Genomic DNA, 17,221 nt, shown 5'->3' with positions numbered 1-17,221 from the left:
GGACTGTGCAGACCGAGCAGATTGAAATATCGCTTCCTACATGTTTATGGCTGCAGACAGATGAGTGCATTGGTAAGTATTGACTTTTTGTTGTAGCCTACTTTTAGTAACGAGCCTAGCGTCAGTTCATCTGAGCCAGGGGCGTTTCTAGGACTTTGTGGGCTTAGCATACCAGCTAAGTATGTCAATTTTTAGCAAATTTAAAGCATGTAAATGCTTGACATGCATTTTTTCCTCTTCACATTTTCTGAATTCATGATTATGGCGCGGGCCAGACTGAAAGCTTTGGCGGGCGGATGTGGCCCCGGGGCCGCCGGTTGACGATGGCTTGTCTTTGGATAGGACACATGGGCAAAGAAAGGGATGTAATGCAACAAAGGTTTCCGATTAGGATCCAAGATGATGCTGCCACTACACTGTCGTCCATGTGCTGCTGTTGTTTCTCAAGTACTTGGTTTGGTGCATCCAATTACTTCATCGTTGATCCTTGAGTAGTTACGTTTTCCAAACGAATGTCAGTGCCATCCAGACGGCTCAGTATCTCAGAGCGTTGAGGTTTTAACTTGGACATCAACTCAACAAGAGTAGGATTCATGTTGCTCTCACAGGAATCTGCCCCAGTTTGTGTTTGGTCCTCAAGGCCTGTTGTTACGTTGCGTTTCTTGTTTTCATCCTGATTTTTTCCTTTCTTTTTACACCAGGACTCTTCTGTTCAATCGTTACTCAGAGCTGATGCCAAAATGAAATTTGTAAATCCGTTGAGTGGAAGAAACCCCCTCTCCCCCCCCCGCCGCAAATGACTCACTAAAGCCGCCTACACATGATCTGCTGTAAAACCGCGAGGTAAGGCGCAGAGCAGAGGCAAAGTGAGCACAGATTAACATTCTGGAAATCGTTGAAAAGTCAGCGGCAACGAGGTCAAAGTTGAAATAATTTGAACTTGGGGGGGGACATATCATAGTGGGGGGTCTGGGTGTCCTCCCCCAGGAAAATTTCTGAGCATCAAAGACTTCTTTTCCTGAATTCTGATACACTTTTATGCACCAATTCACGGTGAAAATACCTTTATTTATAATTTCCGATTGGTGTAGCTCATGTAAATGCACTGAATAACGATCAAGGTGTTCTGACTGAAATACTGACACCAAGACATTTTTAGTATTTCAGTCAGTACTGTGCAAAAGTTTTAGGCAGGTATGAAAAAATGCTGTAAACTCCGAATGCTTTCAAAAATGGAAGTGTTATTAGTTTATTTTCATCGATTAACAAAATGCAGTGAATGAACAGTAGAGAAATCTAAATCCAATCAATATTTGGTGTGACCACCCTTTGCCTTCAAGACAGCATCAATTCTTTCGATATATCGATATCGTGATATGAGACTAGATATCGTCTTAGATTTTGGATATTGTAATATCGTGATATGACATAATTGTTGTCTTTTCCTGGTTTTAAAGGCTGTATTACAGTAAAGTGATGTACTTTTCTGAACTTACCAGACTGTTCTAGCTGTTATTTGCCTTTTTCCCCACTCAGACATTATGTCCACATTACTGATGATTATTTATCTAAAATCTAAGTGTGAAAATATTTTGTTAAAGCACCAATTGTCAACCCTAGAATATAGTCGCAATATCGATGTCGATATTTGGTCAAGAATATCATGATATCAGATTTTCTCCATATAGCCCAGCCCTAGGCCATGCCATCACTTCCAGGACTTCTTGTTCTTCTTTACACTGAAGATAGTTCTTAATGACCTTGGCTGTGTTTTGGGGGATGTTGTCCTGCTGCAGAATAAATTTGGGGCCAATCATACGCCTCCCTGACGGTACTTCGTGATGGATAAGTATCTGCCTGTATTTCTCAGCATTGAGATACCATTAATCCTGACCAAATCTCCAACTCCATTTGCAGAAATGCAGCCCCAAACTTGCAAGGAACCTCCACCATGCTTCACTGTTTACCTGCAGACACTCATTATTGTACCGCTCTAGAGCCCTTCGGCGAACAACTTGCCTTTTGCTACAGCCAAATATTTCAAATTTTGACTCATCAGTCCAGAGCACCTGCTGCCATTTTTCTGCACCTACGTTTTCGTGCATAGCTGAGTCGCTTGGCCTTGTTTCCATGTCGGAGGTATGGCTTTTTGGCTGCAACTCTTCCATGAAGACCACTGCGTCTACGATCCTCAACGTTCCCTGACTTTTTCCAAGTGTACCTATAAGAATTTCTGCTGGTTTGAAGGCAAAGGATAGTAACACCAAATATTGATGTGATTTAGATGTTTTTTTGGTCGCTCACTTTGCATTTTGCATAATTTTTGAAAGCATTCTTAGTTTATAGCATTTTTTCCACACCTGCCTAAGACTTTTGCACAGAACTATATCTATCTACGTACCTACCTATCTTTTAGAAATCAATCCAAGAAGTTGACATAGTCACTAGAATTCATTTTTCTCAGCTCAACATTCCTTTTCCTACATAAAATAACAGCACAAGACATTAAGTTCTTTATACATCAACCTTAAAATGGATTTATTTTACCAGATGTCCAAACATATTTCTGTGTTGCCCCAGGATGCATAAAATATGTCAGTGTGTCATAGGAATTCAACTTTCACTTTTACAAGCCAGTGTTTACAATCTATAAAGTCCTTTTGCTCAACCGTTGGTTAAACAATAAAGCCATGTGTAACGGTTTTCATGTTACACAATATCAAAATGCCACTGTCTAACTGGGACAATCCTACAGTCTGTAAAAGAAAAGAAGGTAGAGGGTGGGGGGGAAAAGGCAAGTTTAAAAAAATAATTCCATCTTCATTTGGACAAAGGGACAGGGTTGGTTCTTGAGGTGAAAAGGAGGATAAGGCTACTGGTATAGGTTGGTCAGAGAAAAATCCCCTCAGTGTTTTCTTAAACTAGTACACTTCTCTCTCCGTGTACACAACCGCATTATCAAATGTGTACTTTTACCTTAGTAAGACTAGTATTCCTTATGTGGTTCTAGTTTGTGCTGTTAAGACAAACAAACTGGGAGTGTGCCGCTACATGGTTCTAGTGAGGCCCCAGCACCTGATGGTAAACAAAGCTGAAGAGCTGAATAAAGGTTAATAAAAGAGGAAAAGTAGGGAGCAAGTTTAAGAACATCTGTGCAACCAAGCTGCTCTGCAGAAAGCTAGACTGCTGCTGTGTTGTGGGGGTTAAACCATCTACTGCTGTCAGGTAAACACTTCCCCCATCAAAACCACAGTTAAACAGCATTTATAAGCCTTTAGTTTCCCCCTCATTAGCGCCCTTCAGAGACCACAGAGGGGGGGAGGAGGTTGAGAGTGGGGGGGGGGGGGGTCTGTGGAGCAGAATGTTATGTTTCAATTTAGAAAAACAAAAATCAGAAATTAGAAGTCCATACATAAGTCTGTGTTTTCTCCTCCCTCGGAAGAGGCAGCAGGTTTCACAGGGCTGCAGTTGCTCAGCCACGCCACGGGGAAGGCTGGTTAACCACTCTCCCCCCTTAATTTAGCCGCTGGACGATGACGGCGTTGAGGAGGTTGGCCTGCTCCAGCGTCTGGCTCTCGTCCGACAGCTCCTTGTTGGGGAAGGTAGTCATGAGGACAAACTCTCTGGCAGCCATGGCAGGCCGGGCCCCCACCACAAATTGGCGCAGGTCAGACACCCTGAAGGACACAGCAACAGGAAATATCGGCTTTCATTATGTTTGTGTGTGATTGAGCTGGACGATATGGAGAAATTCTAATATCACAATTTCTGTGTCTGTAGCTTTAAATGCTATTGAGGAGGAGGGGCAAGGTGGAGGTGTTGCCTTGACCAACTGCCACTTTGCTTGTTTGAAAGTCTCTCTCTCTCTCTCTCTCTCTCTCTCTCTCTCTCTCTCTCTCTCTCTCTCTCTCTCTCTCTCTCTCTCTCTCTCTCTCTCTCTCTCTCTCTCTCTCTCTCTCTCTCTCTCTCTCTCTCTCTCTCTCTCTCTCTCTCTCTCTCTCTCTCTCTCTCTCTCTCTCTCTGGGGAGGTAACCTTGCTCCTTATCCATTTCTAGCCACTGGGGGGACCATAGGCAAGCTGAGGGAACTCATATCAATGTTAAAAAACCTCATTAAGTGAAATTTTCATGCCATGGGACCTTTAAATTGGTAAAGGAAAACAGAGAACAGCTAGAACAGTCTGGTAAGTTTAGAAAATGACATTACTTTACTGTAATGTAGCCTTTAAAACCAGGAAAAGACAACACTTCATATTACGATATCCAAAATCTAAGTCGATATCTAGCCTCACGATAGATATAATATGAATATATTGCTCAGCCCTAGTGTGCGACTGGATGAAATGTGGTCAACATTAACTGATCCAAAAAAATTAATAACTTGGAGATTGTAGTATTAAAGTATTAAACATGTTATCCACTGATTTATGGACATTTATTTGCAATGGACATATATAATATCCTCAGAAAGTTTAAGTCACACTGAATCTAAATCGTATTTGACTTCTGATTCAGACGAGTTTGACTTTTGCCGTAAATTGTAGGGCTGCTCCCTCTTAGTTGATTAGTCGACTAATTGGTCGTTTTGGTCTTAGTCAACTTAAGATTTCTTTAGTTGATTAGTCATGTTTTATGCTTTTTTTCATGCTGAATGACTTATTTCCAAGAAACGTACGAGCACATCTCTGGTAAACACAAGAATTAAAGTGGTGCTTTTGCATGACTCTTTGCGAAGAAACTCAGATTTACAGATCTGTCGATTGAATCAACTAATCGATTAGTCGATACAATTGAATGAGTGTTAGTCGACTAAGAATTTCTTCAATTGAGCACAGCCCTAGTAAATTGTAAAAATCAGGCACTAAAAGGTTTTAAAGTACCATCAATGCCTCCTTGAAATGTGTGTCACGGCCTCTGCTGCAACTGGGGGCCAAAATACAATAACTATAGTCCCGTTGTTTTAGAACAATGGCATGAACCTGTCCCTTTCACCTCACAAAGTACCTTTGCGTCATGCTCGCTCTATGATCCCTTATTTTGTGTTTCAATGTAGGTGACCCCACTATGGGGATGTTGTGTTGTCAATTAGCATCTAATGCTAAACTTCAACTTTCTGGGGTTTAAATGCTGCTACATGCTCAACTGAACCAGACTTTTATAAAACGAGAAACCGCACATAATAGCGCTGTATTAATGTTTAAACAAATTGCAAAGACTGTAAAGAATCTAGCTAAGGCAGCTGTTGGCTGAGCCTAATTCCAAACTGCGCATTTACCCCCCAAAAAAAAAAGACAGTCAAACTCTGGCCCACGGGACCATCTGCTGTGGCACCCCCTACTGGCTATAAGAGACCGGCAGCAGCTAAAGGTGGGCGTGTCCATAGAGCTCAGGAAAACAGATTTGGAATGAGGAACATTTCACAGTGCTGCTACTCCTAGAGTTGATTCCACAGAGAAATGCTAATTGTTTGCCGGAGAGGCGGACAGTTTTCTTGGGGCGTATCTTCGGAGGGAATTGCTTAGGTGTAGGAGTACACAGTAAGTCAGTAGTAGGCTATACAGTGGTGTTGCATATTAAGTTCTTTGGGGTCCTTCTGTAAGTCATTTTGGGGTACAATGGTTCTGAAGAAAGCTACAAGCAGCAAAACCACCGGCCAAGGACCAAATCGGCCCATTCCAAGCAGGCCCATTCCGAACGGGCATTGAACTAGCTGGTCTAATTCTACATCTCAAACCGAGCTGTAGGCACCAATAACTTTTTTTTATTTTTTTTATATCGCCCATGACCAAAATAACCACTGTTGCTGCTTTGTACCTGTTGTGAACTAGAGGATGGATAGCCGAACCAAGCCCGCCGGGACCCAGCGTTACCCAACGGGCCGGGCCGGGTTCGGACAGATATTTAGAAATGATGTTCGGGTTGGGCTCGGTCACATCAGCGCCATAAGGCATTGAACATTTCAAATTTACAACAGCTTATTATGTAGGTGCGTGCCTGTGTTAACGTGCGCTTGTTGCCCTGTGTGCGCTGATGTGCTCATCTGTTGACATTTCCAAATGCCTTCCTACAGTTGCTTAATAAAAGCGGGCTTTCCACACAAACAAGCGTACATGTATCATTAGTATGAGAAAAAAAAATGAGATTTTAACTGTGTCGGGCTCGGACATAAATATCTTAATGCCTGTCGGGCTCGGGACAGGTCCGGTTACTTCTCTGTCGGACGCGGGCCGGGCTCGGACAGAAAAATGCGGCCCGATACCCACTCTATTATGAACATCCCAGATACATCAGAAAACCAAAACATAGGGCGCCTGGGTAGCTCACCCGGTAAAGCAGGCGCCCATATATAGAGGTTTACTCTTCAACGCAGCGGCTGCAGGTTCGACTCTGCCCTGCGGCCCTTTGCTGTATGTCATTCCCCCCCCCTCTCCCTCCCCTTTCATGTTGTCAGCTGTCCCATATAAATAAAGGCCTAAAGATAAAATAATATTCAAAAAAAAAAAAAAAAAACATTGTGTCTGGGTTCATAAAATCATCCGGAGGCTCACACAGCTCGGTGAATTTAACTTGGTCTCTCACCAGGTACACATCTATGAGGCCTTTTAGATTCAATAACTGTGAAACACGTAGTTTTCAGTCTAAACACATGTAGGTCTACGGTCTTAATTAGGCCAGTAAACATGTATACAGACCTGCAGAAACTTAAGATAACTGCAGCCGTCTAATAGAGGTTTGTGTGCATGCTACTTTCAAATTGAAAAGAGCTCATCATTTACCTGTGGGTATGGTTGAACCTTTGGACCAGCCTGCTCCCATCAGCCAGTCGGATTTGAATGTTGGTGACCGGCTGGGAGGAGTCGAGGGACACAGAGGTGCTGGCTTGGGCCTCACTTGCTGCCTGGTCTTGCTGGGAGCTGGCCGGAGCGGAAACCAACTCTGGGGTGGCACTGGGGCAGGATGAAAACGGATGATAATTTACACTGTATCCATACATTGTCAAATTGTGGTCATACTATACTGAGGCAGTTATAGTACTGAGATGATCTGCAAAATTCAATAAAGGGTAGTTTTACCCTATTTGCCAGGATGTTACACCACTTTTTTGGCATCAAGGGTCCAAAGAACAAGAGTAAAGCTGGCACAGATTTTTTTTTGCAATGACATGTCTCTTCATCGTCTGCACTTGATTTATCAGATTTCCTCCTCTACCAGCAGGATTGTTTTACTCCTCCAGTTTGGTTCTTTTTCTTCTCATTTCAACCATTTACTACCAATTAATCGTTTGAGGTTTGTTTAGCTTCATAAGTATGCAACTTTCTCTGCCTTTAAAAAGGAACACGCCGACTTATTGGGACTTTAGCTTAATCACCGTATCCCCCAGAGTTAGATAAGTCCATACATACCCTTCTCATCTCCGTGTGTGTCGTAACTCTGTCTGCCGGTCCCACCGCTAGCCTAGCTTAGCACAGATCCTAAAGGTAACCAGCTCCATCTAGCCTACCGTTCCCAATAAGTGTCAAAATAACTTATCAGTCCCTCCAGAAAAACGCAATTATGCAATCGCATAATTCAATGCATAATCAGCCAAAGTCCGCATATTTATGCGGGGGCCGCATTTTTTTCCAAATACGCCGCATAACTTGCCGATTTCCGCGCAAAATATGCGTGGCTTGCATGATTTCATAATCCCCGCATTTTCGTTGCAAAAAAGTCACATATATCTTAGTAGAAAGTTGAAAAATGTTGCGTTTACTTCACACAAGAGCAGCCATTTTCCCCTGTTGCCATGGGAACATAATCAAGTGACCTGAACATCATCGAAAAGCAGGGTGTTTGGGGAATCACTTTTTTTTTTCTTTTTTCATCAAAACGCAGTTTTTGCAAGTTCCCACAATTTCATTCCATAAAATTGCATAAATATCCCGCATATTCCATTGCAATTTTTAAGAAAACGTGCCGCATAATCAAGGATTTTTGACCACAACCAAAAAAAAAAAAACTTGATTAAACAATTACATTTCATTAATTTAATGCTAAAAATTGACACTTGGCCATTATGAAACGGTAAGCTTTCTCACTACTGTAGCAACAGTATTGACAGTTTTAGCTACAGGTACAAGAGCCCAGGCACAAAGTCAATACCCAGACTATTTTCATTTTTGAATAGTTGTTCTTGTATTCTATCCTATTTATTGTATATTCTTTTTTTAAGATTATCTTTTGGGCATTTTAGGCGTTTATTTGTATAGACATGAAGGGGGAGAGAGGGGGAGCGACATACAGCAAAGGGCTGCAGGTCAGAGTCAAACTCGCGGCCGCTGCGTCGAGGAGTAAACCTCTATATATGGGCGTGCGCTCTACCAGGTGAGCTACCCATGCGCCCTATTTCTTGTATTTTCTGTATGTGTGCTGATAGGTGTCTTATATTTCACTGCTGTAGCACTGACATTTCCCAATTTGGGATCAAGTCTATCTAATGTAATCATGAATTCCCATGTAGAACAAGGAAGAAGGTTTACCAGCCTTCAGTTAGACCTTGCATTGAATTCAGTTGCTGGTTTTTGATCGGTAACATGTCGCTGAGGAGAAACGATACAGAAAACATGTTAAATAAAACAACAAGACTCCGCATCAATCTCACCTTCCCAACTTCTGTCCTTCCCCTCCAAAGGCCCTGAAGGCCACCTTGGGTTTGGAGAAGTCCTCGTCCCTGTGGTCCTCCATGTCTAGGTTGACCTGGCCCCCTCGAGAACGCTGCCTCAGCTCGAGGGGAATCTCCCTGCAAGGTGACAATTAACAGGTCTGGAAATTTAGCTCTCAACGCCGCTATACAGATTTACATTTAAAACATTAAGTACAGTGTATGGACGTATTACAAAGCTATATGTAACTCTGAGTAAGTTAACAGACTATTCTCACCCCCTTCTGATTGCCTCAAGGAAGTTGGCATTTCCAGGATCGTTGTAGTTTCTGAGCTCACCATTATCCAGACTGAACCCCGTCTTCCACAGCTTCAGCACCACGTGTACCTAACACACACACACACACACACACACACACACACACACACACACACACACACACACACACACACACACACACACACACATTAATAAATCTTTTCGTCCTGGGTCCGTAGGGGTGTATGATATATCGACTCAATATCATGTTGCGCAATATTATATCGAAAGTGTCGCAACAAGTATGCAATATTTTGTTTATTTTGTGGAGCGCTGCGTCCCGTCCGTTGGCTGTGTGGCTAAGTTGTGTTTGATTTAGAGGCCGCTTGAAACGCTATAATGATCATCATTTCATTGGCCAGTTACCGTGCCGCTTGCACATGTTAGCGCACGGGTCCACTACGTGACAAACCCTACGGAGCGTACCACGTGTGTGCATATTCCGACAGAGTGACAGTGTAAGTGAAGAAATAGAGACAACAAAACGGAATGAATCAGAGAAGCAAAAGAAAAGTTGTGTCCGTTGTCTTTATTTATTTTATACTGTACCACCAGTAAAACATGTCCTGTTCTGTAGACATGGTCCTTATTTATTTATTCATGTTGGACCAGTCCATATGACAGATAGTTGAAATAAACCTTGTGTTATTTGTTATGAATCTATTTTGATCAGTTTCCCATGATTTTTGTAATTTTACAGATGTTTAAAAAATATCGAAATTAATATCGATATCGCAATATTCATTATCGATATCGCAATATCACATTTTGTCAATATTGTGCAACCCATAGTCGGTACTGATACTTAGCATTACAAAGAAATAGCCACAGCCTCACACTTGTTCACTGCCCTCGACACTTCCGGTACATGCCGAACCGCTGCCGTACGCAACATTAAGAATCCCACTATGGCCACGCCAAGACCCACTTGGCGTGGCCATAGTGGTCGATTGGTTGGGGTTAGGCATTTGACCTCGAGTGGCTAAGGTTAGGACAGCTGATTGTCCAGGGGACAGGACTTGAACAAATCAGGTTACGTTACCTTGCGTAAGCATGGACGCCTGGCCAATAGCAGCTATGGAAGGGTGGGTCTTGGTGTGGCCATAGTGGGGAAAAAAATATTGCTGCCCGTACACTGCGTGATTTTGTAAGTTGCCAGCTTTATGTAGCCTGGAACTTAATATTTTTGTAAAATCCGAATCAGAAAAGCTTTATTGCCAAGTATGTTTACACACACGAGGGATGTGTCTTGGTATCGTAGGTACAGGTCACATTAAAGCAACATGCACAAACACACCGAGTCGCCATATGCGGCGCCATCTAATAAGGCATAAATTGATGTACTTCCACTTAATACAAGCCGATCCAGTTAGCGTGTCCTGCTCTGTAGACTGAAAGGTCTTAAAGGCTTACTACTAGAAAACCTGACGTATGGACAGACGTTAAAAAAAAAAGTTCTGTTGTTCAGGGGTCATTGATTAAGATAAATGCAAAAAAACATGTTGTATATATTATGGTGTAGACACATATAGCCGACGGGCGACCGTTGACAGAAAACCCCGTCGATATGATCGGTCGCGTCCCCGAGGTCCAAAAAACTGCCACAGAACAGACGAGACGTAATACATCTCTATAACAGCAGGCGGCACTACTCTGTGTTGTTGCCCAAGAAATGAAAACCGGCAGCTGATTGGACGAACGCGTCACGTGGGTTTGTTTTCTCCGGAAATTCAGAGCCAGACTGTCATGGCGGCCGTTCAGAATACGATCTCATATTGTACTAAAATAGTTCACTGAAACATGTTTCTGAGAACATTTTAAGTGAGAAATAGGCCATGGAGTTGCTGAATCTGTCTTCATTTCAGATCAACAAAGGTCAGTTTAGAAGATTTTCATCAGATTTTGAGAGACCGTAGTCACCTCATTCCGCTCGTCATTTCCGGCTGAGTCCCGACTGCCCTGCCGCCGATCGAATACGTCAGGTCGGGCAAAATGAACGCCGACAGCCCCCCGGACGGACGACGGCACGGGACACACCGAACAGATTTGAGTCACTGACCTCGCCAGACTGTCCCACGGCCGATAATCGGCCTGATGTGTCCCGGCCTTTAGGGATGCTAATTTAGATTTTTTAGTTTTTATTTTTACCAATAGCCGACTCTCGTTAAACGACCATTAACCGTGAAGTGAGGAGCGGACAACTGATTGGCCCGAGCCCGACAGAATTTGGCCAGAGCAGTACAATTTGATTGACAGCTTTTTAAAAGCCCAAACCCGTTTACATTCTGACATTATTCAAATGTGCGCACGCACACAGCTCTTTTGCCAAGAATGAGTAATTTATGCATTTGTTAACATTATTTATTCATGACTAATGTAGGCTATAGGCCACTTGGAAGTTGGAATAAAGAAATAAAAAAAGTCCTCCAGAGGCCAGACTCCGTTTCACCTCCTCAGCATCCATTTTCACGCTAATCGAAACGTATCACCGGACCGTCATTTATTGCGCAACCTGGAGCGCAAGCCTGAGCCCGTGTAAAATGACAGAAATTAAGACCGAACCCATCGGATCCCTTTGGGTACAGGCAAAGATCTTCAGCTCTATTGACTAGTACCAATGATGCCAGAAACAAAGCAAGAAGTCCCAAAAAAAATTAAATAAAAAAGGAGGATCCTTCAGGATCTGTACTCACATCCTGCTGGCTTTTGGAGCCACGCTTCTCTCCGGCCACATAGGCTGACTGCTCCTCAGGAGCAGCGCCTAGCTTGTAGCCTCCGCCGATGAAGGCCTAAGTGGTGAGAGGAGACAGTAAAAACTAATTAGAGACAACAGACTCACCAATAGGACGACAAATTACTAACACAAAAAGAAGCTGATGGAACTGCTGACCCACCTGTTTGAGCAATAACAAATCCCCCTCCCATCCGCCTGAGCTTCCCGACACGGTCAGCAATAAGAGGCAGGAAAAGCTAACACTAAACTACTGTAAGCCATTTTATTGATCCTGAAATAAATAACTATATATATATATATATATATATATAATTCCCTCACAATTCCTCTGGACCACCCGTGAAGCACAGACAGGCAAAAAGACGCTTTACAGGTCAAACCAGCCGCCGCTAAAATTGAGAAAGACACCTTCGGAGCAGAGCGAAGTCTAGTTAAGTAGAGCAGACATATGAACTTAAATGTGAAGCAATGTCTTGAAAAGTATTTCAATGAAATGATTGTTTGTACTTTTTCAAGCACAGGCAACAGGCTGATTGTATTGACTGGCCTGACGTAACTTTTTACTGGCCCCAGGCCAAGCCATCAGGTGACCTATATTGTTGGACCCTGCATAAACACATAAATGGTGATGACATGGCTAAAAAAAAAAAGTCATGCCCACAAAGCTGACTGGGAGTGAGAGATGCTTTTGCTGAAGCAACAACGCAAAACACATTAGAGATTTTGATGTTACTATGGGATGTGTAAAAATATTTGGTTACACTTTACTTGACGGTATCTACATAAGAGTGAGACGACACTGTCATGAACATGTCATAAACATTATAAACAAGTCATAAACGTTTATGACATAACGCATTCGGTTTTTGTCATGACAAGTTAGTTAGTTAGTAGGTTAGGGTTCATGTGTCATGACAGCGTCATGTCACTCTTATATAGATACCTTCAAGTAAAGTGTTACCAAACACCTTTCGGTCAATGTTGAACTGTGGAAAATTAGACACCGGGCAGCCACAGTCCGGGAAATTAATGGGAAACATCTTTTGAGTTTGACCGTACCTTGGCTTTGCTGTGCTCTCCTGGCCCTCTCCCAGGCCGGTCCAGGGGCACAGCCCCATGTTCCCTTGCCCCCTTGAACAAATCCTCCACCACTTCATTGGGGCTCTTCTTCTTGGGAGGCCCAACAATCTGCTGCCCACTGCGCTCTGATCCCCCCGCAAAAAACCTGCCAGGGTGTCAATAAAAGATAGTAAGTCATTCTTCCACAATGTCAGTAAACCTGCAAACAAAAAGGTGCAACAATGAAAAAAAATAAAGTACACCGAACAACAAAGTTCACTGAAATCTCACACTGTGCGAGATGGGTCTAATAAAGTATTGGTATGATATCCAGTGTTTCCCACAGAATGACAGTGTCACTACCTTAATGTGCTCAAAGGGCTGGGTGATAATTCAATATAACGTTTTGTCTTTCAAAAGGAATCGTATCATGATATCCAATTATGTCGTTTAAAAACAGGAACTACAGTGGTGCTCATAAGTTTATGAACCCATGTTAAAGTTGACTAAAAAGAGGAATAGAATATATTGGAAATTGATCTTAATGCCTTAAGTAAAAAAAAGGGGAAAAATCCAACCTTTAAGGACACCAATTGTCTTTGTGAATGAATAATGTATCGTAAATAAATAAATGTTCTTCCTTAAAATACAGGGGGCATAAGGAAGTACACCCCTATGTTAAATTCCCATAGATACCATAGGCAGATTTTTATTTTTAAAGGCCAGTTATTTCATGGATCCAGGATACTATGCATCCTGATAAAGTTCCCTTGGCCTTTAAAATAGCCCCACATCATCACATGCCCTTCACCATACCTAGAGATTGGCATGGGGTACTTTCCATATAATCATCGCTCAGTGCAAAACAAACCAGCTATTAGGCTAACTGTAAAGTAAAACCATGCCAATCTCTAGGTATGGTGAATGGTATGTGATGATGTGGGGCTATGTATTTAGCGTAAAACACTATAATTTTTTGTAGAACTATACAAATATAAAAGGATAGGCATATATTATATGAACAGAAACACACTATCTGCGTGGATCGGCTATTTATCCGAATAAGCTTAACATCTACCACCTTCCACCCACCTGAATGAACTATTTTCTCCGATTTAGAGACTTGCATTGACCCTGGCAGTCTCTGCAGGCTCTGTTGCTTTTTAAATTATGTAGCCTTTTGTATTAATGTAAGTGTTTTTTTTTTTTACTTTAATGATCAGAGATGCTGTTTGTAAAAGTTTCCATGTGCGCAGAACTGCCTCTGCAGCTGATATCGTCGGATATTTAAGCAGCAAAACTAACTGTAGTTATAAACTTGACAGAGTGAACAGAACTAGACCTTTAGATTCTGAAATAATCCTAATGAAGTTAAATTGCTGTTTCTCGAGCATCTCTCAATTTAAGCTTGCTATTAATCAGAATAATAATTTGTAAGATCTGACCGGCCTGATTCGTAATGTTGGGTTAACCACGGAGCCACGGATATGATCGCTCTCTCCTCTCCTCCCTCCCTCTCACGCCTCTATGTTTACATGCAGCGGGTAAAAAGTTTTCTGTGAGGATACATCAGTGTATCCTCGATTTTAACTCCTCGGAGGAGCCTCCTTGATGCTCAATCCTCACTCCTCAATGTGCATTTTAGGAATTGGGACGTCCTTAAACATGGTGCGCTGAGACGGATTTGCGGGTCACAAGCCGGAGGATGGAGTAGTCGAGGAGGTATAAATTTAGGAAATGGGAAAGGCCCATTGTCTTGTCAAGATTTCTGTCATAATTTCATTGTGCACGTCAGGTATGTGTGCTGCATTAACACGTAAACTCTGCTTACTGTCAGTTACCTGGCAGGAGAAGATCGAAAAACACACAAAGAAATAAGTCCTCAATATTAAACGTACAAGTAAACGTTTCAGCCACTGGGTCTCCCTCCTCCCTGCTGTTGCTTTGCTGGGAGGAGAGTGGAAGGGAGCGTAAAAAACTGCCGTCTCCGCAGCTCCTGTCCTCACAGTGTAGCAGCAGCACTTTTCCAGACACCATGGCCACTTTCAGAGTCAGAGGGGAGATGATGGAAAAAGAGAACTGGAAAATGCTCCTGCTTCCCTGAAGTCACTGGTGTGGCAACATTTTGTTTCCCAGTGAGTTATGTAAACAAACAACGAATGGTAAAGCGATTGGACTTCAAGGTGCAACTCGTAAAGTACTGCTCCGCCTTCTAGAAGGGACTTTTTCTGTACCAGCACTGCGTGCAGGTTGATAATACATGCTGTGTGTCTCAGACATTTTTTCCCCCATTTTGCCGTGGTACTGAAAGAGGAAAAAGTATTGTTTTTTTTATACTACTAATGTATCAAACTTTAAAACTCTGGTGTCTAAGATTGGCTTATTTTTTCATCTGACATGTGTAAAAGTGAGTGACACATTCGCTAAAGATAGCTAAACAGACAAAACTGGGAATAAAATTACCTTTGGCCTTCCTCCTCATCACTCTCCTCCTCTGCCTCATGCATCAGATCTCTGAAGGATGTCACTCTGGGCTGAGTGCTGATGACAAAGAAAAATGCAGGGTTGTTGCACTCTATATAGCAATTGTATATTACTAAATTAAAATTGATGAACAATGAGTCTTTAAGGTGTGCTGCTGTGAACACAGCTATGTAGAATTACAGCCAATTATGGACATTGAACTGCAGTTTGTACGTGTGACAATACATTTTCCTATTTCTGGTATTAAATAAAAACAGTAGCAGGGTGTAAACATTACCTTGGCCCAGCAGACCGGGACACCGAGGAGCCTCCCTCAGGTTGAGGAAGCGTCACTATGTCGTCATCGGCTCCATCCTCAAAGAAACTGGCGAGTGCAAGCTGGGAGGAGGCGAAATAATGTCACAAAGAAACCCTGCCATGCAGGTTATCGACGGCAACTAGCTAACTAACTAAGTGACTAAGTGTCATGTGTTACTGATGACTTTTCAGACAACATCCCAGTTAAGAGCTAGATAACTCGAGTCGGTCCACATCTGAGGTCTTTTCGTCTGAAATCCATAGTGGCACCAGAGTATCCCAGCTGTTAGGTGTATTGTCTCTTTCTCTATTAACGCGCAATAGTGGAAGCGCTAGCCGAGTGAGAAAACTCGAATCACAACAGTCATTCAGTTTCATTTTCTTTATGTGGGTCTACAAATAAGAGTGGATAGGCGTTCGTTTACGTTTTCCTAACCACAAACTTCAACGGGGAAACTGATACTGCAGCTTCAGAAGCTAACCAATGGTCTTTACCAGGTTAACTAACATCAATCTAACGTTAACTCGTTACAGGCTAACGCTAGCTAGCAAGGCTCAATGGACTCACGGGCAGACAAGCGTAACGTTAACGGCAACTCGCCCTGTGACGAGCCATCAGGAATGGACCTTTTAGTAACAGTGGCTGTACGTGATAATTAGCTGTAAACAGCAGTGTTTTTTGGTGACAGAGAGTGGTCAGGCCATTGTCAAAGGGTGACTTGCACAAATTACCGGCAACACAGGCTAACGTTAGCCCGCAAGCTATATTCATCACATGTCATGTCACCGCTGTTTCCTTATGATTTCCTATCGTGCAGTACGCTGCGACTCAACGGGAAAACGCAGAAAAGACATACCTGCAAATTCCAGCCGGCGGACTCCAGGAAAAACCGGGCCCTCTCCTCATCCACATCAGTAACAGCTACGAACTCCCTCACAGACTCCTCTTGGCTCGCCATTTTGATTTGCTCCTTCAGCAACTCGTCCGCCTACACCTGGGGAAACAAGCAACAGATGATGGTTCCTATCTGGTTCCAAATCAAACCAACGACTGCAACGACAGAGACAAGACAGTCTTCTTCGAATGAAATAAACAGGCTAACTTTCAGTTTAAAATGCGTGTATTATTAAGGATTATGCCGGACTATATTTAATCTTAATGCTCTAAAGTCAGTTTCATTTTGATGAACTTTGTACTGTGCTGTACTGCTTAGTGCTAACATTGTTTTGACCACTAGGTGGCAATGTATCCACAGGTTACACAAAACTTCAGTAGCCTAGTAACCTAACTAATAAACATTGTCTGTGTGCATCTATGGTTTAGAACAAAGGTCTTAACTATTCACTAATGGTTCATAGAAGAAGATGTGTCAGTATGTCTGGATGCATAGGACTACATAAGATTTACTTTTCTGTATGTTTTGTGGGCCTATATTTTTCACCCAAGGGATGGTGAAGAGCCAATAATGTATAGCTTTGTATTACAGTTAAATTATGTAAGAAATGACAACACTGGCTAGCACCTTTGCTTGGGTTATTGTCCAGTTGATAATGGCTCATATTATTGATGCAGCTAATCCACTCAAAAATAGAATTACTTTATTTATAGTTTCATCATCTACTTTCACTATCTACCAAGTCTGTTTTCTCTAATGATTTCTAGGTTATTTTTCATTGAGTCTGAGGCT

General features: G+C 42.5%; 1 protein-coding gene across 1 annotated transcript; it reads right to left on the bottom strand.

Moving 5' to 3' along the window:
- Nucleotides 1-2,510: 2,510 nt before the first annotated feature.
- Nucleotides 2,511-16,584, bottom strand: nsfl1c (NSFL1 (p97) cofactor (p47)). The gene is made up of 9 exons (XM_028582917.1): nt 16,391-16,584; nt 15,514-15,614; nt 15,216-15,293; nt 12,753-12,918; nt 11,653-11,748; nt 8,919-9,028; nt 8,641-8,778; nt 6,776-6,946; nt 2,511-3,677 (listed from the first exon to the last, which is right to left on the bottom strand). The coding sequence occupies exons 1-9, from the start codon at nt 16,490-16,492 to the stop codon at nt 3,515-3,517; spliced, it is 1,125 nt and encodes a 374-aa protein (XP_028438718.1). The 5' UTR covers nt 16,493-16,584; the 3' UTR covers nt 2,511-3,514.
- Between the last annotated feature and the right edge of the window lie 637 nt (nt 16,585-17,221).

Source organism: Perca flavescens, chromosome 7, assembly GCF_004354835.1.
Source record: "Perca flavescens isolate YP-PL-M2 chromosome 7, PFLA_1.0, whole genome shotgun sequence".
NCBI lineage: Eukaryota > Metazoa > Chordata > Actinopteri > Perciformes > Percidae > Perca > Perca flavescens.
This window is presented reverse-complemented; position numbering and strand designations above follow the sequence as displayed.